Raw genomic sequence first — 11,818 nt, 5'->3', positions numbered from 1 at the left:
TTTCCATACTTTCTTTTTTCTGAGTGTTAAAAACTAGCTTGCAACTTTTAAATTATTCCATTAAAACATATTCTTTAAGTACTGATTGTAAATTCTTTACATTCATTCCAATGTCACCTTTCCTAAAAGCTCTATTTCTGATAGAGACTCTAAAATAGGTGGGGGTTTTCTTACACCAAAGTTTTGTCAGTATACTTCATAACATAGTTGCATCCTGCAGGGCTAATACTGTAATGCCAAGCTAAAGCAGGTCTTGGGACATTTTTATTTGCTTAAATAATATGTTTTGTTGAGAGGTTTAATGTAAATTGTGGTATCTTTGATAATGTTAAGTTTTTATAGTGGTTGTGAATTTGGAAAAGAGATACATATTTCCCCCTCCCTTATATCTCCTTTAGAATAGCACTGTTTGGCACTGTACTGATTATAATACTGATTGCTTATGTCATAAGTTATATATATAAAAATATTGAATATTTATTTCAAATTGTTTTCACCTGAAGGACATTCTTGGGGTTTATGTAGCTTTCTAAGGCTCACAGGCAGGGAAATGATGCCAGGCAAGCCTTTTCTTTTTTTAATACCAATTTATAAATAATTCTGACTGTGAAGGGAGTCACTCTTCCTCTTCAGTTATACAATTACATCTGGCATTGGATATCCATATTTCCTCTATTCCCATCATAATTAATTTTAAAGATGAATTTGCAAAGATTATCTGATTTAATTCATTAATATCATAATTTTAACTTTCTCAGTATTACTAAGATTAAACAGTGCTTCAGTGACTTTCTCTGTATGGAAGCTGCAGAAATACTTTAGATATCTTATTTCTTCTTCAAATGCAAAATTTCTTTATATAGTCCTCCTTGGATTTGGGTTACTGAAGTTTACTCTTATCTGAGCAGAAAACAAAGTAACTAAAACTATAGATTAGCTATATATATATTTTTTTTTAACTCCCCACCTCATCTCTTTACCCTTGTTAAATGATGTCTGTCGACTGTCCATCACAAGGTGATTGGCAGCATATTGGCCAATGGAGTCCCAGTTCTTATACTAGTAACTCACAATTTTTGCAAATGCATGAATTTCTTTTAGTCGTTTCTACAATCTGATTATGATAAATACAGATAAGATAGCTGAAGGTAGAGTCCTTGGGGTCTTCAGTTTATCAGCTGTGTCTGAAACAAAGTAATTTTAATAGACGCAGAAGCATGGACCTTTCTTATGTAACTTGTTTCTGAATGTGTTGAACTGTAGCTAATGCTACCTTATAGGCTTTTGTCACTCAGTCAAAATAAATGGAAAAAAGCGCACAATTTTCAACAGTTTGATTCTCTTTATTTTCATAAATGTTACATCACTTGATACACTGTATTTCCAAAAAGTTTCCTGTTTGGTACAGAGAGACCAGTTCATATTTTTACAAAATATTTTCTCATTACAGTATTTTGTTGAATTCTTTATTCATGCTCTTAAATTATCTGCACTTAATAATCAAAAAAACCCCAAACAAAAGTATGCCTAAGAAGCAATTTTAGCATACTTGACAGGACTATTTTGTATCTATCTGCCTTTCCCTGTCATAAAACACTTTGCTGTTACAGGATGCTTCTGTATCCAAACTATCCTATCAGAGTATTTTGATCATTTGTATAACCTGCGGACTGTATCTTAGTGTGTGTTTTGCACAGTTTTAAACGTTATGTTTGAATAGCTTGTTTTTTTCTGACAGTCTTCTCATTCATTGAAATACTGGGATGCACAGAGTTTACATTATGGTTGCTTTATTACCATCATCTATTATTTACCTATTGTTTTCCTTTTGTAATAAACCTGCCCATGGTCCTTTCCTCCCAACTCCCTGTTGGAGTCAGTTTATACACCAGGTGGCAATGTCTGCGTTCTAGCAATTTGGTAGGTATACTTCCGAAACCATTTCGTCCTCATGAGGGCACTCATTGAACTCGGTATGAAATTACTCCCAGAAGATCCTGTCATGATCTGAAGAGACTTGGCACCAGACTCGTGGAAACAAATCTAGTAGCCCGAAGTGTTCAGCCTGTCTTGACTTTCTGAATATTCATATAATCTTCAGTTTCTTTATCAACCCCTTCTTAAACCATTCCTATAAAGTTCCATGTACTACCTACATCTTTTCCAGTCATTGCAAAAAGTAGCTGTCAAGCATAGCTCATATTACTTTGAGATTAGCTGTCATAAAGGTTCAAAATCTTTTTTTTTTTTTTTTTTTTTTTTTTTTCATGTTTTCACATTTTTAACAAAGCCTTCTTAGTCAACCAAAGTTGAGCCCAAGAGAGATCCTTATTCTACTACACACAGAAGAGACAGCAGGTGCTGGGGTGGGGGTGCAGAGCTGGTTGGAAAAAGTTTTATTTGATTTCACAGCATACTCTTTAATCTTTACATTTCATCTCCAGCCATCAAAGGTTGTAAAAACAATCCTGCTGTTCCTAGAATACATACCAGGATGAAAACCCATAGAAAAATACGGTCGATTACCATGGCAACGTATTTCCAGTCATCCTGAATCTGAAAAATAAATTGAATAGCAAGTAGGCATGTTTATTAGATGAGTAACTTGTATTAGCAATTAGTACCATTTTAGATAGGAAGAACATTTTTTTTTTCCATATGTAGATGTCTTTCATATATGCACAACTTACATATTTCTTTTTTCATTGACAAATGAATTAATCTCGAAGAAGCTTTATTTAAATATGCTATTTGTGGCAAAGCCAAAAGCTACTTCTTCAAATACAAAACGTTATTCACCAAGACACTGGACTTCAGAAGACACAACTTCTCTGCTGTATGCCAAAAATGAAAGTGAAAAGCTTTATGTTCTTAGATGATCATGTTTGTCCAGAAAACTTTACTAAAACAGACTGCTTCTACTGGTCTTTAGGCAGTATGTAAAAAGACAAAGGTTAATTGGTATATAATTATTTGGTACATTTCTTATGTAGTACTGAAATTTGGTTGTTCTCATGCATGATGTAAAATTCAACTCCTTACCTTCCATGTAGAAAGGAGAAAGGCAACCAAGTTGCCAAAAAACAGATTTTTTTCTATTTTTTTTTTTACAGTGGGCATTATAGCAAGAGTGACACTGAAGTATTATGTATAATAGTAACTACATTAGGTGATCATTTTAATTAGTCTTGATATTACAATTTAAATTTTAACTTCATTTTTCTTCAGGAAGGCTAATAAATTAATAATACATTTGTTGTTTTTGAAATTCCGCACTTTTTAGCTTACAGGTTGCTTGTTATGGCAGACTTAAAAAAAAACAAAAAACAAACAAACAAACAAAAAAACAAACAAAAAACCAAAACAAACCCAGATTTTCTATACCAACTAATTCTAAATAAAGGTCTGATTTCAGCATAAACAAAATAACTTCATTCTAACTTCAAGTGCCATACTCAGCAGATTTAAATTCAGTGACAATTGTGGAGGTGTGGCTACTGCTCTTAATATGTTTGAGGAACATGATAAAAAGAAAGATTGGTTTTTATTGCATCAAGATGCAGTTTTACGAAAGAGGATGGACCCCGTCTTGCAACAGTTGTCTCATTTAGCTACAGCACTTTACTCTGCAGTAGCAGAATAAGCAGTATCATCAGTGTGAAGGACATTCATTCTTACATTCTTTGTTATTGACAGTAAGCTGTGGGAGAGAGAATGTAACTTTCTAAAGGCATAGAGTCAGCAAATTCCATTGTTAAGATGATAACTTGGAATATCCTCACTCCAGATCTTGTAGGATGGATACTCAGGTATGTTTCCCTAGCAGTGCTTACTTTAACATGCTTCACTGAGTGTATGTGTTGTCAATAAAGAGAATGTTGTGCAGCAGAGCTGCTCTCCAAAATTACTTGCATTCAAAATTGCACATATTTGTAGTACAGCTTGGGTAATTTACTTGTATAAAATAATGGCCTGTTTTGTCCTTGTTTTCTTTATTTTTGGGGGTGGGGGGTGGGTTGTTTTTTTTTTTTTTGAGATCGCTCTTTCTTACAAAACACACTAATGGCACATGGTGTCTGCAGTTTGAGTAACAGTAAAAGATGTTCTTACCTCTTTTGCTTCATTCTGCATTTTCATATTTTCTGCAATGTATTTAACACTTTCAATAGCATCTCTCATTTCTGGTGACAGAACTGAAAATGAAAACAGAGGATCTACAGACTCAGAGCTTGAACTTCTTGTGAGATTGCCACTGAAATCTGAGAACTTCATTCGTTGATACTGACAACAGGTGCATGCCATGTCTTGACATACAAAGCCATCTTTGCAGCATTTGGCTTCAGAACTATTGAAGCAATTTAAATTTGAAAACTCAGAAGTGAAAAATGGTTTTGGCTTCTGATTATTCGCTTCATCACTAGCGGGCCTTGTCATAAACATGATCCTGGGAAGTAAGTTCAAGAAAATGGTTCTCACCCACACAGGCATTGTGTGTGTCTTGGGTGTTCTGTAGTGCACATTAAGTACAAATACTGTAATGACAATAGATAGAGTTACAAATATCATGGTGAAAAGGAGGTATTCCCCAATAAGTGGAATTACCAGGGAAGTAGAAGGTATGGTTTCTGTGATAACGAGGAGGAACACTGTTAAAGATAGAAGGACTGATATACAGAGTGTCACCTTCTCACCACAGTCTGAAGGCAAATAGAAAACTAATACAGTCAGAAAAGAAATCAGCAGACATGGAATAATCATATTGATAGTGTAAAATAAAGGTAAACGCCTGATGTAAAGAGAATATGTGATGTCTGGATATATCTCTTCACAGCAGTTGTATTTGATGTCATGTTTATACCCAGGAGCTTTAATAATAGCCCATTCTCCACTCTCCCAGTAATCTTTCAGGTTCATTGTAGAGCCAATTAAAACTAAGTCAATTTTGGCTTTATCGTAAGACCAGGAACCAAACTTCATGGTGCAGTTCTGATAGTCAAATGGGAAGTAGGTTACATCTATTTTACATGAGCTTTTAAATATAGCCGGAGGTATCCAGGTCACGTCTCCCGTGTATTTTAATAGGGCCTTTGTCTTGTCATCAACCTGGAAATCCCCAACTGCACTGTAAAGCAAATAAAAATAACAAAAATTAGAATGCAACTACTCCAGATAGTTTCATACATTCAGATCGTATATATTACGATCTTCAATCTGTTTTGGGAAAGTCAGCAATTACATGTTGATAAAGAGCTGAATTGCATGTGCAGGACTGAGTCAGCGGCTGTCATAAATTTGCATAGTTAAACTGAAATAAACAGATGCATAAATTTACTTATGGATGATTTGAAAAGAAATATTCTCCCTGATAATACCATGGCTCAGTGCAGTCAATATTCAAAACAGCAAATAGGATATTGCAAATGGCAGTCTGACTAGATGGTCATTGTAGGTCCCTTCCAACTGAACTGTTTTATTCTATTCTAGATGAAGCACATCAGAACCCAGGGGCTGATAACGAGGATTCCCACAGTACTGGTATTCCCACCTCTTCTGTGGACAGTGCAGGTAGTGACTATGGAAAGAGGGGTTAGGGTTGGGGTGCATCTTTGCATAAGGAGTGTATTTGGTGAGGGGTTCTTTAAGTATAAAAGATACATAAGACCCACGTGACAATTTCAGTTGTTTATATGAAAAAGTAAAACTAAAAAGGTAATTTAAAGTTTTAAGGCCCCATTAGAGAAGGAGCATCGGAACTGTTGTTCCATAGACCTAAGTTTTGGCTCTGTGTAGCTAACTCCGTTTCACTGAGAACTGCTTCCCTAACAGCAGAGGGATCCATTTAGTTAGTCTGGCGCCTCACAGCCTCAGAAACTGACAGCCAAAGTAAACTTTACCTGTGGCTTTTATATGTCAACACTGTTATTGTAAAAGGTGTCAATATGACAGTTAAATACTGCTAAAAAGCTATAATTTGCAGGTTTTTTCAGTTAGAGGTCTGACTCGCAGAGAAGAACTCTGCAGTCTAAGGGAATTTTTTGCCGCCTCCCTTGTAGACAGTGGTAAAAACAATAGTAAAAGTGGGGGCTTGTGAAGCGGAAAAGCAAAGTTCACTTTGGGCTGCCCACATGTAGCTCTGGGTTGGGAGCTGGCTCCTGCCCAGTGATGCTGTAGATGGCACCGAGGTGAGTACACCAGCAGGGAGATGTGGGACACTGGTGTGTTGAAAAGCAGGCCTTTTCAGTTAATTCAGTGAATCTGCTGCTGTTTGTTTTGTTTTGTTTTGTTTTTTAAACTAGTAACATCACCCCCTGTCTTCCTGAGTTAAGAAGATAAATATGCAAGAGTCTTACTTGTTATATAAAACAATATCTGGCTTCCAGATCTGGCCAGATGGTACTCGGATGAATTCAGCACCTCCGTAGTCTGCTGGATTCCACCGAAGCTTGTAATCATTCCAGATCTAATTATGGAAGAAATGAGTCTATGTTAGGTTTGTGAGGAAATTGAAATTCAGTGGACTAGAGTCAAACCAAGTGCCGTCTTACCACTTCTAGGGTTGTTTTATTTTTGATACTGCCAATGATTAGATGTTTCCTTAACAAACACGTCTGGTGTTTATTTGCATGGAGATTGTGCTCCTGTTATGCCCCTTAGGTGTGTGTGACTCCACGTCCCAGGAATGTCTACTCAGTAGCTGCAACAAGGTGAAAGAGGGAATAAGACACTCTCTTGCCAGAGAGTGTAGGACTTTAATAATGGCTAGCTTAGGTTGCCAAAAGCCAGGTATGTGCGAGGTGTCGAGAACAAATTCCCGGGAGGCTGTGGTGCCAGGTGTGTGCCCTGAGCGAGGGACCCTGGGTAGGTGAGTTAGAAGGAGCTGCAGGGTGTCACCACTCAGTTAATTAACACTCTTGTTCATTAGGGCTCGTTAAACCCCAGCTTAACACAGCTGAATATTAAGCTGAAGCTGGGAATTAAGTTGGTTATTAAGATGACTGCAACAGTGAGTAATTGCATTTTTAACCCATAAAGACCCTGTTAAGTGAAGTCAGCATTTTCGGTTGGTTCTCGCTTTCCGGGTGCTGCACAGCACTCAGGGATGCGGCCTCCGTGCCCTGCTGCTCCCTCTGAACGCCGGTGTCTGCCAAGGCAGCGCGTTTGGGACTCTTCACAGCAAAAATACAGTATTTAGCGTGTATATTAAGCGTTAGGAGGGTTAGGGCTGCAGCCGACGGCTCACAGCCCGCGTTTCACAGGCCCCATTTACACGCTGCAGCACCCGCAGTCGGTGAGACAGAAAGGCGGAGGGGTCGGTGGCGGTGGTGTCGTTGTTGTTTCTGTCCGGTCAGTTGACGGGGCGGGAGCTGCCCCGCGGCGGGGGTCCGGGCACTGTCCCGTGGCGGGGGCAGCGGCCGAGGCGCCCCTGAGCGCTGCGCGGCCGCGGGGGGGCAGCAGAGCGCCGGGGAGGGCGCGGCGGCGGCTACGGCGCCCCCGCCGCAGAGCGGCCGTCGCCGGTGAGGGCCTCGCGGATGCCCGCGGCTCTGCCCTGAGGAAAGGGGGCCTGGCGAGCCCGGGGCTCCCCGGGGGCCGCAGACGGCTCTAGCCGCCCCTGGCGCGGGCCGTGAGCGCCGGGGTTCCCCCGCCCGGAGCGCCTCCCGCGCTGGGGAGTAGGTGAGCGGGCGCTGTCGGTGAGCTCCACTTACGTGCTTCAGCCACAAGTTGGTTTCCATGATCTGGTTGACTTCATCCTGGAAAGGAGAGACGTGTCGGGAGGGCGCCGGCAAACGTCGCCGCGGGCGCCCCGGCGGGGCGGGTACTCACCACCTTCACCAGCTGCGACATGGACACCTCGAACTGGATGATGACGGGGTCCGAGACGTTCTTGACGGGGCGGACGAACTGGTTGTAGCTCTGGAAGAGGGCCGCGTAGAGCCGGTGCTCGGCCTCGGAGCCGCCGCAGCCTGCGGAGGGCACGGCGGGGTGAGCGGCCGCGGAGGCGGGCGCCGTCTCCAGCACCCCGTGCGGCCGGAGCGGGGCTCGGTGCCGCCCCCGGTCCCCGTCGGGCCGCGTACTGGCTGCTTAGCACCCCGGCGGTGCCTGGGGAAAGGCCAAGCCTCGCCTAAGTGGGGAGTAGCGTGTCATGACTGGCGTCGGCTTAGGCAGGGAGAAGAAAAGCAAGGAAAGGCAACTGAGATAGCTGTGTTCTCCCATATGTCTCAGCAAATGGATTAAAAAATTAGCTTTGGGGAGCTACTGAGGAACTGCAGGGGCAAAAGCACTTTACCCTCACAGGCCTAGTCCCCTCGACCTGCCGAAGCCGCAGGGGTGTGGGGCAGAGGAAGGGAAAAGTGTAACCTGACAGACCAGGCCACTTGTAAGGTGTGGAAGCGTTTTGCAGTAGGATTCCCAGGAAATGAAAACTCTGCTTTCTAGCCTGAGTCATGCTTGTGGGATTATAGTGATGATAACAGTCTGCTTGTTAAAATATGAAAAAAATAAAAAGGGTTAAAAATTGATTAAGCATTATCTCCAAAGACTTTCCAGCACATTCAAAATATTGTGCTTATTACCCATTTATTAGTCTAAGTAATTTTTATTTATAATATATTCCTCTTGTCCGTTTTGCCACTGACAACTGCAGTTCATGGTGCCTTGTGGCCAACAGAAAAGCTGCAAACTGAAACTCTTAAACAACGTCTTTCAACTGTCTCGGGATGAAGTTTGAGCGCCTGTATTTCAAACTACATTTTTATTCTTGGAGCTAGCTAGGCAATAACCGTCCTGACAGCTGGACACTATTTAAAAGCTCATGGCCTTTTTTTTAGGGACTCTTTCATAAACCCTTTTTTGGACAGCATATCCTCAAGCACTCCAACTGAAAAACAAAAAAAGGCCTGTCTTGTCATTTATGGATGACACTGTGTGAATCTGGCAAAGCCTTAGAACTGAAGTCTGTTGAACACTCTCTACAGTTCCTTTGAAACAGAAATATGAATCTACAGATATTTGCAAGAACATGTTTGTTTTTTGCCAGATAGTAGTTTTTCAGTAGAGAAAGAGATGGGAGGCAGAAGTATCTGCAGGTGACTGATCTGTAGTGTTTCACAAAGCCAATGTTACTTTCTGTTCTTTCTAAGAGCTCTCGTCTCCCTAGGACAAGACGGTCCCCCTCCTGTGAAACTGTATTCAGCTAAAATATCTTTCTTTTTTTTTCTTTTCTTCCTTTTTTTTCCCCCTTTCCCCTTCTCCTGTTCACTTGGAGGGCAATTTCATTTTCAGATTAGTGAAATGATTCAAGCCAACTTGCTAATTAAAAAACGAACACATTTCTTTCACACTTTTTAACTACTAGCCTTGCCCTTATTATTTATTGATATCTCATATCTCTCAGGTCAAGATTTCCTGGAATAAATTCTCATAAGTCTTTTAAGAAAATTATTTTAAAGGTAGATCTTAATGAGTCTCTGGTATAGTCAATCGCAAAATGCCAGCCTTTTTCATGTTACCAGCACTCTAATTAAATCTAGCATCCACCCTATCTAAAGAAGTACATTAATGTTGTCTTTTTTATTCAAATGTTTTGGTGCTTTCCATATCTGCAGAGAGAAGGTACACTGTTTCCAGCTCATATTTAAAGCTGTTTAATATTGTCACTTTCTTGTGGTCTTCTCTACAGTATGTAAACCCACACCTTTACACGTAAGGTGCTTTCTTTCCTTAAGGTTAAAATGGCTTTGTGTGTCCTGTTTGGCATCTTGAATCAGCACTACTTAACTACTTTACAAGGAGAAATATAAAAAAAAAAAAAAGCCAACAACAAACTACATAACAAAAAGAATTGTATTAGGATTCTGTCTAGTTATTCATTAGTTTGGAGCGAGCTTCAGCACCTCTCAAAAATAATTTGCACCAAAGCCATCTCCTGCTCACCTTTTCAACCCTCCCTGCCTTGACCAAGAAAGAATAAACAAATTAAGGATCACTCACCTTGACAGAGAAAGCAAACAGCAGCAGTTAGAAGGAGAGCGTGCATGCTCTCCATGGTGTTATGAATTACTGCCTGTCGACAGAAGCTGTTGAAGATGAGCTTTGCTGCCAGGATCGTAGGAGCATAGGAAGTACGGAGAGCTCCGCTCCTCCGATGCATGAAATGCCTGGAAGCAGCAGACAGCAGGACCCTGAATGCAGTTCTGCGCAGTGAGCTCCCATTAGGTTTGCTGTGCTGCCCCCTTTCTAGCTACCTAGGCTGTCAGAGTGCTGGAAGCAGCAAATAAATTGCAGGCAAAACAGATGTTATTGTAGGCAAAGAGCAGTCTTCTGGCAAGGATAATAGGCAAGAGTCCTTAACCTGGTACACAAATGTGCCCGGTAATCTGACAATGCTGGAGATTTTTCCAGTCAGCTGCTGTAGAGGATCTTTATCAGAAGCTTATGCCAAGCTGCTAGGAGAAGTTTAATTAATAAAAATCTTATAATTGAATTGTGCTGAAATGGATATTGACATTAGGGATGCCTGATTTAGCAGTGAACTGAGATCGTGGGACCTGAATTTCCAATTATGCTGTAAATGTTGAGGTTTTTTTTCCTGCCTGTGTCTCATCATGCAAGCGCATGTGCTAGGTGCTTGACTGTATAAAAAGGATGTGCTATTCCCAGGAGTAATTGAAGGCATGTACAACTGTTGCCAGGATCTAAGCCCAGAGCGACATACATAGCAGCTGGGATCTGGCAAGAGCCAGGGGTTTGAGTTGGAGACCAAACTTAAACAAAGCTCTTGAGAATAACTGTCTTTGGACCATTCCTACTTTCATGGGTTAGAAAGGTGGAATTTGGGAAGGGGAATAAAAGCACAAGATCCAGCTTGATCCCACAAAACCTTATTGTTCAAGGGAAAGGAGAAGGGGGAGATGGGCAATTGTTTTTGAAGTTCAATCACAGAATCATGATTTGCAAAGTGGCTTATTCCCCAGGTGCCTGTCAGCTTCCTTGTTAACTTATATGTCACTTCTTGCCCCCCCTTGAATGACCAGGTGATGCAAGGCTCACGCATGCAGTGGTTGCACTCATTTGGGCAGTCTGTGTGGAGGGAGGAGAGGGAGAGAGATAAATGTGGGATTCCACACTTGTTTTTGGCAATGATGAAGGGGAAGACCTGTGGGACAGGAGGCTGCACCCAATAGGTGCTTCACTCCCTGCTGTTAGGTAAGGATAAACAATGACCCTGTTTGGCCTGTGTTAAGAGGTAGTGCTGGGAGAAAGAACATCAGATTGGGTTCAGCTCAGCTGCTCTTGGCACAGAGCTTGTTTGTGCTGTTAGCCCTGTCTCTCTGAGCATCATTCACTCCATCCCCAGACACATGCTCTTATGATAATTTCTGTAATTCTATTAGCTTGGAGGAAATAGGCTTTACTGTCCATTTGATTTTATTTCTTTTTTCCAGACAACTCGGCTGCTTGGTCAAGTCCTCTGGAAAAGCTTAACCCTTTGTGGATATTTTTGCCTTTCCAGGGCTTTGAGACTAGATGTTTTCCCTTTCTGCCTTCTTGGTTTCCATGTATAAGTAGCATTATAACTGAGATTTTTGTTTGTTTCTTTTTGGTCCCAGCTAGAAATGAGCTAAAGCTTCAAAGATCAGGTCATAACTCCTGTTTCCCAAAAGTGGGTGCTTAAGCCTGAATAATTTGGAAACATCTGATGCACAGAGGCAGCAAAGAGCCATTACATCAAGAGATACAGGTATTTTAGCTTAATTTTCCAAGTTACTGAAATTTTCTGTGGTGTTTGTATGCACAGATATTTTGTTTCTAACATCACATG

At 41.1% G+C, this 11,818-nt stretch overlaps 1 protein-coding gene across 1 annotated transcript; it reads right to left on the bottom strand.

The window, feature by feature from the left end:
* Positions 1-2,300: 2,300 nt before the first annotated feature.
* Positions 2,301-10,147, bottom strand: CHRNA3 (cholinergic receptor nicotinic alpha 3 subunit; the record flags this gene model as incomplete). Its single annotated transcript, XM_082488754.1, has 6 exons — positions 2,301-2,556; positions 4,111-5,122; positions 6,351-6,460; positions 7,704-7,748; positions 7,822-7,961; positions 9,988-10,147. The coding sequence occupies 6 exons, from the start codon at positions 10,145-10,147 to the stop codon at positions 2,428-2,430; spliced, it is 1,596 nt and encodes a 531-aa protein (XP_082344880.1). The 3' UTR covers positions 2,301-2,427.
* Positions 10,148-11,818: the final 1,671 nt, after the last annotated feature.

This window comes from Vanellus vanellus (assembly GCF_965231255.1).
Source record: "Vanellus vanellus genome assembly, chromosome: 11".
In the NCBI taxonomy this organism is placed as follows: domain Eukaryota; kingdom Metazoa; phylum Chordata; class Aves; order Charadriiformes; family Charadriidae; genus Vanellus; species Vanellus vanellus.
Note: the sequence above shows the minus strand (reverse complement) of the source record. Positions and strands in the feature narration are given on the sequence as shown.